Here is a 16752-nt window from a genome sequence, read left to right as displayed (position 1 = left end):
ATTTGTTTAATATTTTTTTATCATGCTTTTAATCATATAACATGATCATAAAGATGCTCATTGTTCCTGATTACTGTTTCCATGAAGCATCCAGGGGTTCACTGCTTTTTATTTGATTTCTTTTTTTCCAGGCCTACGCTCCCCACTCCAGCGGCCAACATGTTTTGGAAGTTTGACCTACACACCACCTCCCACATCGACCAGTTGCTGGACAAAGAAGACGTGACCTTAAGAGAGCTGATGGAGGAAGATGACGTCCTGCAGGAGTGCAAGGCCCAAAACAGACGGTTGCTTCTCTTCCTCTCTCAGGACCACTGCATGCAAGAGCTAGTCAACCTCATCACCACAGAGCCCCCTGCTGACCTGGAGGAGAGAAGCCGCTTCAAGTGAGACCCACTGATAATGGTTCAGGGGAAAAATTTATTGATGGGCACTATATAAAAGCACTATATTCTTTTTGGAACGTCATGCAGGCTGCAAGGAAGGGTAGAAAAGAGACTGGTAATTAGAATATAAGCCTGATGGTAAAAAGAAGAGAAAATTCATTTAATTCTGTAATGTAGTTCAATATATATATGTTAAACATTTATTTTTGTCGATTTTGGAGAAAGGGTAACTAATAAAACCCAAAATTCAGTCTCTCAAAAAAGATGATTAGCCCCTCCAGAAAGCCGTTTTAACTCAGAAATGTCAGCCTGCTAAGAAAGTTTGTTAATTTGCTGCATAGCACTTGCATATTTGGTCAGTTCATGTTTTTGCATAAATTATGGAATCAATGCTGCATGGAATGGGAGAGATGAGCCTGAGGAGTAATGGAAGCTTAGGTTGCTTTAATAGTTGCCTTCAGTTTGGCTGTATTGTTTGCTCGGCTGTCTCTCAGCCTCCTGTTGACCATAGATGTGTTTAAAATTCCTTGATTGGATTGAAAAAAAACAAATTACAATGTATTATTTAATCTGATCAAGATGTGCATTTGCATGCCCCAGGCTTTATTCAGAATAGAGAGACTGAGATGCGGAGAGTTGTTCTGTGACTTCTGAGCACCCAGAATGGACCAGCGCCAGGTTCTAACGACGTTTGAAATGTTACTGCACTCCTTGATTGAGGTTTTCTTCCCTTCCATAGTGTCTGTCCACTGAATGCATGGGTGCATCATGTTAACATGGTGCACACATGCATAGTTAGGTCAGTTTGCCACAATCAGAATAACATGATCCACACTGTTCGGATTATTAATCAGCTTAAACCACCCTTTCATTCTGAAAATAATTTCATTCTGATGGAGTTGAATCCAATCAGAATATTCAAATTGGGATATTTACATGATGTATTTTTATTCTGAACAGTTTACGTGGACATGTTTATATATGTCCATGACATGTATACATGCATAGTTATCACATGATTCATAGTCAAAAAGACTATACTTTCACATGCCATAGCCGCGCTGCCACAGTAGAATAATTCCGTTAACTCAATAACACTTGGAAATGTAGATATTATTAATTTAGTGCTATGCTCCACAGCAAAGGGAAAACCCGTTGAAGTACAACTCACAAAACTATTTCTGTCTTGCTCTCTGTATCAGCCAACCTACATGCAGACTCGTTGCCATAGCAACTGACAACGCCACTTTATTTCAACACTAAAAACCACTCAAATATTTACCACACAAAGTACAGAACATTCTGTCTGTTGCAATAGTATGGTTTTAGGCTTAATGTTTATTTTGCTATTTTTAATAAGTGATGCACTTAAACTATTTAAGTATAGAAATGTAATCATCCACGTTAATGTCGGAAGAGAGGAGAAAACAATAAATCTATTGCTGCACTTCACTTATTTACTGTATTGCTCGCTCGTTGTCTCTTACTCTGCAGACGGAGAGTCACAAGACCAATGTCAGGGATCATTAGTGCCCCCTGCAATGAGCCAAGAAAACTGCCTGTATAAATTTGTATAAATCTGTATAGAATTATACAGATTCTATAAACAGCATAGAATCTGTTCTATGCTGTTTATGATCGCTCCTCTGCACACGAAACACGTTATACACACAGTTGATGACAACAAACACTGTACATTATATACATAAGCTAAATTATGGAAAATCAGTTCATATATTAAATGTTTCTTAACCATTTTATTGTCGACATACAGACAGGAGGAACATGCTCTTATAGAATGGCAGCCTGTCCACTTAACGAGAGGTTGCGCAATCGAAAGTGAGGCTCAGTTTGCTGCTACCTCACCAGCTTCGCTTCCGAGCATTTAAATGGAAAATTGCGAAAATTCTGCGATTTTGAAGAAAAAATAATCAAAATTGGTTATGCTAAATGAAAAAAAATACTTTATAGTACAAAACACAGTGTGGAAATGGCAATATAAATTATCCTTATACAGTATTCTTCCATGCTGCTTCACCTGCATCCACTGACCGCACATAGACAGACAGACAGACAGACAGACAGACAGACAGACAGACAGACAGACAGACAGACAGACAGACAGACAGACAGACAGACAGACAGACAGACAGACAGACAGACAGCAAGCAAGCTTGGGCTGGCTCTGCATGATGAGGTAGAGCTACTGCACATCTCTCTGCTGGATTCAAGGGACAAACGGGGAGATTTAAGATATGTGGCTGTTCTGTTTTATGATTGTTGAGTTTGTAATAAGCCACACAGGGTATTTGTTTTAGCTGCCATGGATTTATGGGACAAGTTAAATGACATTGTCAGCAACGGACCCTGTTGCGCTTGTTCACGTGTTACAGGTCCCGGTCACACTATCTCTGTCGGACTTGAGCAATGCAGAAGTTCAGTGGACATTTGGTATGTCGCATTTTTAAGCATCATGGTGTCACAATAAATAACTTGCTGCATGAGTACGAGGCAAGCACAATAGTCCCTAATGCACTGGCACACTGGGGAACACATACAAACTTTATCAAGTGAAGACACATAGCCAAGCGCTAGGCGAGCATGTGTAAATGCATACGGCATTCATAATTCTTTGTTCATAAAGATATATCATTCTACCTTGAGCCTGTGCAAGCAGAGCAAACTCTGTGGCTTTTAAACTTGACGCCTACCTTGCTGCAGTATTCTCTGTCAAAGAATGATTCGTGGATTAATATAAATATCAATACAGGTGAAACTTCTCTGCAAGAACACCTTCCAAATTGTCCAGTTTGAGTGAAAGGTGGCATGCACAATCTAATCAGCTTCATCAGCTACAGAAATCAAATTCTCGCCAGGCTTATATGTATATATAAGGGAGACCTAGGAGCTGTGTGTGGGGAGTTCTCCAGAAATTAACATCATTGCCACAGTTTGGAGCGGGTCACACCCCAGACAGTTCTGATTGCTCCAGTAAACGAGCTGATCCTACTCATGTTTGTCTGTCCGCTTATCATTGTCCCTGATCAGACCAATTACAATGGACTTAGTTAACCAGACCTGGTTAACTGCACTATTCTTCTACTGACCAGAAGAATAGTTCGGAGAATAGTGCCTCTGGTTGGCGCCAGTGCTGGTCATCCATAAGCTTCTGTTCTTTAGAAATAAACACTTGAAATTACTCTATGAGAAACTAATCTGTATAAAATGATTTTCCCTCTTTGAATTTCATTTCTGAAATCAGTTGACTTTTTTGTAATTTCCTTTTTTATGTAATATTTGATATAATTTATTACAAGAAAATACTTCAATTCTGTTATGTTTTTGTTGTACGAACAAGTATTCTGACTGTCATGATTTTGTCTTGGAAGGTTTCCAAATATAGCTTGTGAGCTCCTGACCTCAGATGTGTCCATTATAAATGATAAGCTTGGTGGGGATGAATCTCTCCTTGAGACGCTCTACAAATTCCTGGATAACGAGCCGCCCCTTAATCCTTTACTCGCCAGCTTCTTCAGTAAAACCATTGGCAATCTGATTGCCAGGAAAACAGAACAGGTTCATTAAAAAATCTAAGAATTCAGCTTAGAATCGATTTTTTTGGTCACCACGAAAATTCTAATAATTTTTCATTATGTTTTTTTCAGGTTATCACATTTTTAAAGAAAAAGGAAGGCTTTATTGGTTTGGTGCTTAAACACATTGATGCCTCTGCCATGATGGACCTGCTTCTTCGCCTTATCAGTTGTGTGGAACCTGCGCCTTTAAGGCAGGAAGTGCTTCATGTAAGTTACCAAAAACGCTTGCTTTTACAAGTCTTCAGAACAATTTTTGACAGCATTTTGTCCTTTTCCAGTGGCTAAATGAGGAAAAGCTGGTACAGAGACTCATAGAACTTATTCATACTGGCAATGATGAAGAAGTATGTCATCTCAGCCGGACCTACTCAGTTTTACTACCACTTAGTACTTTAGTATTAACTGAAACATTCCTCTCTGAAATGAATAAATTGTTTTTATTTTCAGAGACAATCAAATGCGTCCCAGACACTTTGTGATATCATCCGCCTTAGTCGAGATCAGGCCAATCAGATGCCTGATAATGTGGAGTGTGACCCACTATTGACTGTACTGGAGTCGTAAGTTTTGAATGACTGTTAGTTTCATAGAACAAAATCAGCCATTGCAAACACAAACAAACCTAACTATGTCAATACTGATCTCCAGATATAAAGGAAAAATTCTGGGTATGATTATTCCCAGGAATCATAAAACAAAAAATACTTGGAACATATCTCTCTGTGTGTCTTGAATCCTTTTTAGTGTCATTTTAAAAAGCATGTTTACGGTATACTTATTCAGAGGCTACAGATGTAAAAGGAAGGGTCAAGTTAATTCTCTTAGCAAAGCCCGTTGAACAGTAATTTTTCTTTAGATAATTCTTATGTATTTACATCGGAATAGTTCCTTATGCTACAGGAACCGATGGAAGACTTGTGCTTGTATGCTTGCTTTTTTTTTTTTTAGCCTTTTACTTCCGTGTTTTCCAGGCAGGAAACTGTAACAGGGCTTCTCAAGAATATGTTTGAGGGGGAGAAGAGTGAGGCCTCCATTGTTAATGGAACTCAAGTGCTACTTACCTTATTGGAGACCAGAAGGTCTGGGTGAGTACCATGTCTTTTCCCATCAAGCAGCCATGAGATGATTATTCACCTCACGTTTAGTGATACCCTTTTATCAGTGGCGGGCCGTGCATTTCACCCCTAGGCCTTCAGTAGAGCTCCGTCTGAATCAATCCAACCCTCAATAACTATTTTATGGCTATAAAAAATCTACTGCAGGTACAGCTGCGACACACATAAAAAAAGCATCAAAAATAACCTGATAAAATTGCAATATTATTTAGGAATATAGCAACATTTTACTCACCAAAACTCCTGATTGTACACAAAATCCATCCTCCTTTCTATTAAAGTTCCTGTTTGCCCCCAAAAAATGACACAGTCTATCAGTCTTTTTAAGATTTCCCTATTTTTCTTCACCTTTTCGTTGTGGAGCTCCGTTTCCCTGCACACTTGCTCGCTCAGCTGTAGATCCACTCTGGTTTCCTCAAAAGTTTTGGAAAGCACCGTTGCTTGTAAGTGTCCGGCAGTGCTTTGATGCCTCGTTGCTGCCTTGGTTAGGCAAGTCAAATGTACAAATCCAATGTGGCTCCAAACACCATGTCGATCAGTGGCAAATAACAAGCACTCCCAGCAATACAATTTGCAGCATTCCTCGGAGCCTGTGAGCCAGGAGTACCGCTCGTAGTTAGTAGACTGAAAGTGGTGGACAAATCCTTTTCCCGGTTGTGACAGGCTTGCTAGCTTCGGAGTTGCCCGACCTTGCTTAACAATGTCCAGCTTTTCTTGAAAAGTCCGCCTTGAAAATGGCTTTGACAGTAAATCTCCAACCAAATCCATTTCTTCTCCTCCTTCACCCATTGTGGGTTGACAAAACAGCTATTAAATCAACACAACAATGTCTTTGCTTGTGCAGCTTGCTACAGATCCAGTTTGCTAGCTCTGGCTAGTACACTCTTTGACTATCCAATCAGAGCGTGTGAATACGCTGACGTTTCCGTATGCCTGCTAGAGGGCCTTGGTGTCGCCAACTCAAAATCTGATTGGTTGAAGCAACAGTTTGATCGACATTTATTTTATGCTACAGGGCCCGCAGAACTGATTGTGAAGGCCTCCAGGTAGATTTCTTTGACCCTGGCAACAAATACTGGCTGAAATGTGATTGGTTAAATGCTTAAATATGAAATGCACGTCTGGAAGCAGCGCAACCAGGGGGTTAGCAATGAAAGGAAGCGGACAGACCATTTAAATTTATTTAATACGTATTCATGGACAAAATATAATTAACATCAGTCTGTGATTCAGATATTTTTAGGCCAGCAGAGAAGGCCTTGCAGGCCCTGACGGCCCGCCACTGCGTTTTATGCTACCAAACCAGACTTGACCAGCTGAAGTATTGAGCCCACTATGTCTTTGAAATTCTGCTCTATTACTCAGCTGTCAGGATTAGACATTTTACCAGTTGAATGTTAAAAGGAAGAGAATTATTTGTTACTATATCTCACACGTTAGATTACACGGTGCAAAATTTAAAGTCCAGTTTAATGCCTTGAAGCTGAAATTCATGCACTTTTAAAACTGCAATATACTGTATAACTTTTATAAAAAATATTTATTTTTTTTACATATTTGTTAAAACTGTCACCATGTCATGACAGTGTAATATGAGATGGATAATTTGTGAAAAAATTGATCTCTGCCTTTTCCCAGTGTTACTATTGCCGTCTGCAGAAATACACCACTCCCTGTCAAAAGCGACCAATCAGATCCAGAAGGAAGGCCTTAGGGCTGTCAATCTCCTTAATGTACTTGCTGCCTAATGTACTAATGCCAGAGAAACAACTTACTGTTCCAGGAAAACTGTGCAGTGTGTACACAATCATGATTGACAGCACTAAGATCCGGGGTGGAAACTAGCACCCCCCCATTGGCCAAATGCGGGTAAAAATATGAAGTGGCATGTGAATTTGAGCAACTCAGCCGCCACTGTGTCAGGTTGGCAATTTGAACTGAAAAAAACCCTGCGTTCAGTTTGAACTCCCATTCAGGGGAGGAGTGACTGTCTGGCGTCTAGACTGATGCACATATATGGGGTGGCCCATGGCTGTCATATTTTTTATTTATTTATTTTTTACCCCTCCAGGGGGTCTTTTGTGGGCTCTAGTGTCCCTTATATGAAAGTAGGCTGACAGGAAAGGGGGAAGGAGAGGACGGGAAGACATGCGGCAAATATCGTCTGGTCCGGGAGTCGAACCCGCGACGGCCGTGTCGAGGACTGAAGGCCACCAAACATGGGTCGCGCTATTCCCTACGCCACCACGGCACACCCCATGGCTGTCATATTTTAACAAAAAAGTGTATTAAAATAAATTTCTATCAACCACAACAGGATTTTATTGATGGACATTGGGCCTTACCCAATGAAATCTCTCAGTCCTCCTTGGCCCGCCTCTCCCTTCTCCTCTTGCAAAGTTTCAGCTAACTAGAGTTGGAGAGAAGTGAGCGAATTTGTGACAAGGCGGGTCAGCAAAAGCTAAAAAGCACCTAAGCCCACTCAGAAAAATGTGTCAAACTAACTGATATATTTACCACACAAACTGACTGCTGGAGCATATCCAGAAGCAGAGAAGGAGGGGGGAATTAGTGATTCAGGGGATTTGTTGTTATTGGAGGATGATGATGAGAGTCCTATGACCAGAGACAGATTGAGGAAGAGGTCAGATTAGCTGCTATCAGCCCATGCTTTATTAAGTTAAATTAGTCTGAATAATATATATGGTAAACTTGTCAGTAAACCGGTTTTCTTAGAGTTAAGAATAAATCATGTTTTATATAATTTGTTTGTACTGATGGGGTTTGTAAATAAAAGAAAAAATAGTGGCTGGTAAAAAAAAAAAAAAATTCTATCTCCATACCTGACTAAGAACCTCCTCCTGGCTCTGATTGGTTGTTTTTAGATGGCACTGGGAGAAGGAAGTGGAGCTTGATTTTAATTTAAATTTTTTTTCTTCACAGATTGTGTCTCATGCAATACTGTCATGATGTAATGACGGTTTGAACAAATACGTAAAAATATATTTTTTATATTTTACATACTTGCAGTTTAAACTAATCGCACTTAAAGCAGGCACTACCATAAAGTGCCTGTAGGAATCCATCAGGTTGTGCTGCTGCACCTTTTGTGCCATCTGTGTTTGGCGTAAAAGAGGCTGAACTACTTTATGCCAAACACTTTTAAACAAACTGAATTAATAAAAGAAGTCAACTCACCAACAATACATCAGAGCTATACAGTGACATTGGTCTCAATTTGTTTTACTTTTGATATGTTGGCACACATTATTGTGAGCATGTGTGAATCACCAAAAGGAACAAAGCTGTTTTAATAAGATATTTTCTGAACTAGTAACTGGTGTTTGTCAAAGCAATTCCCAAATACATTCAAAGAGTTACCGTTTCCCAGAATCCCACACTTCATTATAGGTTTTCCCAATACATAGGTTTTCCCTATGTAATGTGATGTGATAAAATGGCATATTTTTTTTCTGTTTCACTTTGATGACCAGTCACTGTATGTACATCCACTATTTTTCGTTTATAGATTCCATTCCTCTCTGGCTGAATATCCGGTGAATTTCTTTATACTCCCCTCTTCTGTCGCACTTTAACTTTACAAAATAAATGAACTTCCATCAGAAGTCAATCACCTCTGCTAAACATCAGTGTTTTTACATGTTTTCCATTCAAATATAGCAAGTTGTTTATTTGCAATACTTCATTAAATGTAGTCTATGGGGGAATTTTTTGGCCATAATTCGAGAGCACACATTTTCAATCTGGATTACATGTCTTTTGTTCTCAAAACTTTTAATACTTTTATTTATGTTTTCATTTTGAAAACAGGACTCATGTCTTTCTTCTCAAAACTTGTAATGTACTCAAACCTTTCTCTTGGTGGTCTTGCAGAACTCTCTGTTTGCTTACAAAACGTTCTCTGCTTGATTTTTAACAAAAAATACACCGTCTGCTGGCAACCACACGTAGAATGAAATTGTTGTACTGGGTGTGTTTGTTTCTTTCTAGTGAGCGTGCCTGTGTGGCTACTAATATTGTAGTACTCAAGACTGGTCTCGACCACTTTTTGATGGTCTCGTCTCTGATTCGACCACATTTAGTCTCTGTATTGTCTCGGTCTCTGGTTTTGAGGACTCGGGATTTTATTTCAAGATCAGTCAAGAACACAACTTTATAATTATCACTTAACTGCCAGCATATTGTCCAGTTTATTTATTAACATCTATGCAAAACATACCAATTAAAATTCAAGCAACAACGTGGCTTACTAATTAAGTGTTTCTGTTACCTCTGTCACATTTCGCCTTCCCATTTCACGCGCACGCTGCGCTCCAAGACATGCTCAGGTGTTTTTTCTGAGCGGCAGATGTCTGTCTAATTGTCGACAATAGAATCCCGCTACATAAATCATAAGATATGGCGACATGTAAATTCAGCAGCGCTTCGCTTTTACAGATGGTGGGGACTACGTCTAACTTTTATCGTCACTTAGAAAAGAAGCTCAAAGAAAGGGTAAGCTATGTGGACGTGATGTTAACAAAACTAGCTGTGCAGGGACAAATTGTATGAAAAAAGCTGTCACTGGTGTTGACTGACATGTTGCATATATGGGACAACGCTGTGACCAAAGTCTGCAGTACAGTGATGTGACATTCCCAAATTATCCAAGTCTTCTGAAGAGCTCTTTACTAAGAAGATAGAACTGGAGCCTCACTGAGAGCTTGTAATGCTCTGCATACACTGCAGTTATTACTTTATTTAATTATATAGATTGATATTTATTTAATTAGTGAATATATAAAACACAAGAACAGAAGAGCACGCAGAGCATGCTCATTGCTCTTTGGCTGTTTTCGTCACATGTCATGGTGGTAGACATTACAGCACTGTGCTGCCTGGCTTCATGCAGTGGGAAAGGGAGTGAGAACAGTCAAAGTGCTCGCCTTGTGCTTGGCTACTTCTTGCTTATTACTCCTTGGTCAGTGTTCATAATTGAGTGTTGTTTACTATTGGGGCATTGCCTTAATTGCTACATTTAATGGTGCAGACAGTGGTGGTATCTGATATGGGCAATATGGGCAACTGCCAGGGCGTTATCTTTTAGGGACCTGTGCAAGCCACTGGATGTAGGGAGAAACAATGACCTCAGCTTTCTGCTCTGTGTTACACTTAACATCTGCCAGCTTCTGATCACTAACAGCCTTCTAATTAACAGTGTTACAACATAGTCACGACATCATATCTATCTAGCTATATCTATGTAGCTATGTCTATCTATATCTCTATTTATATTTATCGATGTATAGATACATAGATATATAGATATGTAGATAAATATAGATCTATATTTATTTAGATAGATCTATAAATGGTAAAATGGTAAATGGACTGAACTTATATACCGCTTTTCCAGTCATTTTGACCACTCAAAGCGCTTTACACTAGAGTCACATTCACCCAGACGCACTCACAAACACACACATTTATACACCGATATGCAGATCGGTAGGCAATTTGGAGTTAAGTGCCTTACCCAGAGGCACATCGACATGTGGCAGGAGGAAGCTGGAATCGAACCTACAACCTTCTGATCGCAAGACGACTACTCTACCATAGAGCCACAGTCGCCTATATTTATCTATCTATCTATATATAGATAGATAGATATAGATTTATCTATATAGATATCTCTTTAGATACATCTAATTATATATATTTAGATAGATAGATATCATGTCGTGACTATGTTGTAACACGGATGCTCAGAAGGCTGAGGTTGTTGTTTCCCCCTACATTCAGTCGGTGGCACAGGTTGCTACAATTGATAGTAGCCACACAAATGCACCCAGTACAACACTTTCATTCTATTGGCTGAGATGATGACAGATGATGGTGCATTTTTGTTCCAAAAGCAATCAGAGAATGTTTTGTAAACAAGCAGCATTCTGCAAGAGTGCGAGAAGAAAGGTTTGAGAACAAACATTGCAAGTTTTGAGAAGAAAGACATGTAATCCTGCTTTCAAAATGAAAATGTAAGCAAAAGTATTAAAAGTTCTGATAACAAAAGATTTGTAATCCTGCTTTCAAACTAATGTGTGCTCTTGAATTATGGCAGAAAAATTTCCTCACAGTAGTCCCAAATTTCTGCTTTCAGTATTATCATAGAGAACACTTTCTTCAAAGCTTTTTTCAGAGAAAGGAAAACAAGTCTGCTTTAATTTTAAATGCATGTGGTGACATTAACTGATTTTGTATCTCTTCTAATTTTGTTTCTTCAAGGTTGGAAGGGTTAATGGAACTGTATTCTCAGGGTTACGAAAGGTCTTACACTGTCAACAGCAGTATTTTAAATGCCATTGAGCCCCATTTAAAAGACTTCCAGCAGCTTCTTCTGGATCCCCCTAAGGTAAAGAGAACAATTACAGCTTCATCTGAAAAAAATTGGACTATCATGAAACAGTTCAATATTTTTATCTCTTATTTCAGAAAGTGAAATTTTTATCTTGTATAGACTCATTAAACACAGAGGGAAATATTTCAGGCCTTTATGTCTTGGAATTGTAGATGATTATGGCTGGCAGACATTAAAAACCTAAACTTTACTACCTTAGAGAATATAAACATTACATAGAGTCAGTAACAATGATTTTTTTAAATCCATAAATTCCACGTCATTGTTTGGAAGACTAAGACTGTTGCACAATTTTAGTGTACAGATTGAAACAGAAATCAGCGTCCTTGATAACAAGTTTAGACCAGTTTTGATTTTTCTCTCCACAGAAAAGTGCAATATTGATGACTGTTGGCATTCTGGAGCAGCCCCTGGGGAATGCCCGCCTTCATGTGGCCCGGCTGGTGGCTGCCCTGCTGCAGACCAGTGCACCCAGCATCTGTCAAGAGCTCTGCAATCTTGCCACCATGGACCTACTACTGGTAGGTCCATGGTGCTGCAGTTTTTCATGATAAATGAAATGCCTTAGCACTGGTCATTTCCGGTAGTTAATGCTTAGCTGTCTACACTTTTTGATTGTGTAACACATTAACTTGGATGGTTTTTGCTTCTTGGATAGGATCTGTTCTTCAAATATACCTGGAATAACTTTTTGCACCTTCAAGTGGAGCTGTGTGTGGCAGCCATTCTGAACCATCCTTCATCAGATGAACGGCCTGTCCTGGGCCCACAGAACCATGAAGGGGATCCATCAGCATCCAGCACTGAGAGGGAGGTAGAGCAGAAGGACACAAGCTACCCAGAAAACTCTGTCCATAATCCTCTTATAACACATGTAAGTGACATAAACTGAACTAAAATCCAAGATTTGTTACTTCTGTCTAAGGGTGGATAAAAAAATGTATTCATCAATGCAATCCTATTAATTTTGTTCTAATTCAATACTGATTTGAGAAACCCTGTGAAAAAACAATAGATATTCGATCCCCTGCCCTGTGGGTTTGCGGCAGGGGTGGGCAATTATTTTTTCCATGGGGCCGCATAAGAAATAGAAAATATTGTGGAGGGCCTGGCTAAAAGGCTGAATATGTTGGTGTATAAATACAATGTAAAAATACCAATTTCTGATCTGGGTCAATTTCACTCATTTTATCCTGCATACGTTTTAAAAGTCCAACATTTTTCCTGTAAGATTTGGACAACCGTCCGTGGTAACACCTACCAATTTGTCCCATTTCAGTTCCAACTTGTCCACTCACGTATTTACAGTACCTCCATGAAGAGATTGCTCCCTGTCGTCGTCCCTTTTAAAGACTGCATAGCTGCCAGCACCTCCATAATCTTGAAGTCCGGTGTTATCCCACGGAGTGATATGAGTAGCTGGGCTGTGTCGTGGATATCATAGCTCTCATCCAAAGCCACAGAGAAAAAGTCAAAACTTGGCACTTCACGTTACAGCTGTAGCTCCAGGTTCCCAGCAATGTCCTCGATCCTCCTCGTCACAGTCCGCCTGGACTTGCTCGAATGCGGCTTTTTTTTCAGGGCATATTAGCACTGCAGAGTCTACCAAGCACTCTTTCATAAACTCCCCCTCTGAGAATGGCTTGCTGTTTTTGGCTATTTTGTGGGATATCACAAAGCTGGTCTTGGTTGCTGCATTTCTGGATGCGTGGAACTTGGTAAAAAAAAAAAAAAGCCTGGCTGGGTTCACAGTTTAGCTAACAAAGCTTCCGATTTTCGCCCTTTTTCGACATCAGTCAAGTTTTTATATTTCTCCCCATGTTTCGTCTGGTAATGCCGATTCAGATTGTAGTCCTTAAGCACAGCGATCTGGTCCCCACAAACTAAATACACGGCTTTACCTCCAACTTCAGTAAATAAATACTTACAAATACAATTTTTATTGAAAATCCTACATTCGGAATCTACCTTTCTTTTTTTAGCCTGAGCTGACATTTTGAGGGCTAAAGTAGTCTTCTGATAACGTTCAATCACGCGCACGTCTTGCATGAATAAGAAAAACAGCAACTTCAGAATAAAAGCAGTGCAGCTTTAGTCCATGAATGAGATGAAATTAGAAGGTACTGTATGTTTATTTTGGAATTTCCAGTTAAAGTATACATGGCGGTAAGAGTCAAGTAAGGGTATGTGGTCTGGGCCGTACAATGCCCAGGTCTGTCATATGGGCCAGTCAGGGTCATCCAGCGGGCCGGATGTGACCCGTTGGCCGTATAATGCCCAAGTTTGCGGGATGGTGAGCAACACTTTAGTGAGTCATACACACTGTCAATGGATGTTTGAGATTTCATAGTTGATCGCACCACTTGCTACATTTCCCACACTTTCTGCCAGTGGAATAAACTCTGGCAGAAAGTCATGAGTTAGCTTAGGACCTAGCACCATGTCTTTGCTGCTGGCATCCGTAGCAGACCTGCCAGTGTGGCACAGAGTGACTGTCATTACGACTGCCTGCTGCTGATATGCTCAGTGTCATTTCTAAAACAGTTTGATGCAAAGTTGTCATCTTCTTCTTTTTGAGTTTGACGGTGGGCAAACGGCTATTTGGTATCCATTACCACTACCTACGGTGAAGAGTGTGGGTCAAAATGTCAGTATTGTTCAAATATGATTAATGGTGAATTAGGTTTAAATACACTTCAATTCAATACAATACTTCTACATTCTAACCTTTGTATTCCAAGTTTAGCATAAGTATTATTTTACTACTCTTTTGTTTTCAGATATTTACTGCTCAAAAATGTTCATGTATACACTGTTTAAGTAATGTATACACCACGGCTATTCATATGGGCAGGAAATGGGTGTCTTAAAATAGGCTTTCCTGACCCCATATATTTTTTTTTTAAATTTTTGCTGTATTCCTTATTCTTATTTAAAAATTCTATTAATGTTATTTTTTATGTTGTGCTATTTTCTTTATGGCCTGTGGATGGACATTAACACCTTGCTAAATCTGGTGTATTTATGACAATATTATACTTTCATTAATAGGCACTGTTCCATTTAAATAAAATTTAAGTCAATATCAAAATATTTAAATCAATATCTAATCTAAATCAAATTTAATTGTGACCAAAAGAATCGAAATCAAATTAAATTGTGAGGTTCTTAACAATACCCAGTCCTGCTTCTGTCCCCACAGGATGATTTTTGTGTTTGTGTTTGATCCTCAGCTTTTCCAGAAGTGTCAGCTTGTTCAGAGGATCCTGAATGCCTGGGAGGAGAATGATCAAATACAGTGAGGAACTTTTATTATTTATCCTTAAGAGATTTAATTTAGGACAAATATGAGTGTTGTTTTACTCTCCTTATGTTTATGTCACTGTTAGGGCTGAGGGTGGCACCAGAAGAGGCAACATGGGTCATCTGACCAGGATTGCCAACATGGTGGTCCAAAACCTGGAAAAGGGACCAGTACAGGCACAAATCACAGACCTTATCAAAGGTGTAGCTTCTACCATCCAATGAGTTGTCATTCTAGATGAAAAGTTGATCAAAAATAAACATCTGTGTATGGGTTGATTTTACCTCAGAGCTGCCAGAAGACTGCAGGGGTCGTTGGGAGAACTTTGTCGATGAAACCCTCAGAGAAACCAACAGAAGGAATACAGTAGAGCTGGTGAGGCATCTTTCAACTGAACACACTTTTTCCCATTTCAATAAAATACTTTGAATAGGCCCTCATTACTCCCTCTCTTCTGTTCTTTAAGCCCTTTCTGGTTGACTTTAGTTGTGATAACAGCAGCGATAGACCATGCAGTACAACAGAGAGTCCAGATGAGCAGTAACAAGCTTTTCAACTACTGGAATTACTATTGTAAAGAAAAAGTACTTAATAACCCGCAAGATGGAATAAAAACATATCCCACCTGTGTGCCTAATTATTAATTACAAACAATATGGATGGCTTTTGTCAGAGAATCCACTTGGCAGCTTGCGTTCACACAGACCCAGCCGAAGGTATTTGCCCTACAAGAAATTTATCATTCAGTTTAAGTGGATGGATTTTCTAACATAATGTTAAATGTTCTGTATTTGATTTATCCAGAGGATTTTCATTGCTTCACTTTTAAGAATATCTATAGGTTTGTTTCCACTGCAGTAACGTTTTCCAGGACCCATTATAGTTTTCTGGAGCAGTATTTCTGTTTAGTATTTATTACTGGTTAAATATCCTGAGCATTTTGTTTCAGCCCCCCCCTTCCTGGTCAACCTAATTGAAAGTATTTAATTAGAGGAAGTACAGACTTCTGCTTACGCCGGCCCAATGGAGATAGAATGTTTAACATTGTCTTCAAAGCATTTTTTTTTTAAATTGACTCGTGAAGTTAAACAATTTTTCATTGTTAATTCGAATTCAAAAATGCTTTCTTGATCCCAAAGAGAAATTAAATAAAGGTTAATTTAATACTTAAAATATAAATTGGAGCAATGACAGTTCCCTGGCATTGGTGATCATTGACCAGTTTTAACACTGAATGGAGCAGACAGGCTTCTATGAGACCCGTCTACAGATTCTTATTGTTAAAGATGTATGATTGTTACAAACTTGCTCTGTTAAGCAGTTTTAATTCAGTTTTAGAGCGTAACCTCTATGTAAAATGCCACAGTTTGGAATGGCAGTCTATGTCTTTTAAATCATAACCAGTATCAGATAGTGTGCTTCTAATGATACTTTGGTATGATTTTACAGTTTTTAGTGGCAATTTTGGCTCAGTTTTTGCGGAGAGCAGAGAGCCACCCCATGTTGCAGCAAGAAGAGAAGCCACTCAGTGGCAGGGAATGTAAAGCCACACAAGAAACGACCAAGGCATATAAAAAGGTTCAGGGAAAAGAAATCTAGGAATTAAACTCAAGAACCCATAGCGACCATCTTTTGGCTTAAGATGAGGCCACTGAGCTTCTGCTCTGTTCTGCAGGTAAGCACCCACAATATCCACTCATCCAGTGAAGATGACGACTTCCCCAATGATATGTCTCTGCAACAGGTAGAAAAATCTTGAAAAACATCCCTGTAATCAAACATTATTTGGTGAAATCACATATTCCCTATTCTCTACAGACCTTCTCGGACTATCAGATCCAACAGATGACTGCCAACTTTGCGGACCAGTTTGGGTTCCATGATGAGGAGTTCAGTGAGCATGATGAAAATATCAAGTAAGGCACATTCAGATTTT

The 16752-nt window shown here is 39.3% G+C and overlaps 1 protein-coding gene across 2 annotated transcripts in view; it reads left to right on the top strand.

The window, feature by feature from the left end:
* Positions 1-16752, top strand: part of ppp6r2a (protein phosphatase 6, regulatory subunit 2a) — a 41498-nt gene that overhangs the window by 23355 nt on the left and 1391 nt on the right. The window contains exons 3-16 of one of the 2 annotated variants that reach the window (XM_032589020.1): positions 132-386; positions 3776-3962; positions 4052-4189; positions 4261-4326; positions 4430-4542; positions 4954-5067; positions 11380-11506; positions 11881-12033; positions 12171-12386; positions 14746-14810; positions 14902-15017; positions 15106-15191; positions 16492-16560; positions 16635-16732. In XM_032589020.1, coding sequence (XP_032444911.1) covers positions 160-386; positions 3776-3962; positions 4052-4189; positions 4261-4326; positions 4430-4542; positions 4954-5067; positions 11380-11506; positions 11881-12033; positions 12171-12386; positions 14746-14810; positions 14902-15017; positions 15106-15191; positions 16492-16560; positions 16635-16732 — 1775 coding nt within the window. In that variant the 5' untranslated portion in view covers positions 132-159. Of the gene's footprint in view, positions 1-131; positions 387-3775; positions 3963-4051; positions 4190-4260; positions 4327-4429; positions 4543-4953; positions 5068-11379; positions 11507-11880; positions 12034-12170; positions 12387-14745; positions 14811-14901; positions 15018-15105; positions 15192-15282; positions 15443-16491; positions 16561-16634; positions 16733-16752 lie in introns of those variants that run through there. The other variant, XM_032589021.1, reaches the window with a different exon arrangement.

This window comes from Xiphophorus hellerii, chromosome 17 (assembly GCF_003331165.1).
Source record: "Xiphophorus hellerii strain 12219 chromosome 17, Xiphophorus_hellerii-4.1, whole genome shotgun sequence".
In the NCBI taxonomy this organism is placed as follows: domain Eukaryota; kingdom Metazoa; phylum Chordata; class Actinopteri; order Cyprinodontiformes; family Poeciliidae; genus Xiphophorus; species Xiphophorus hellerii.
This window is presented reverse-complemented; position numbering and strand designations above follow the sequence as displayed.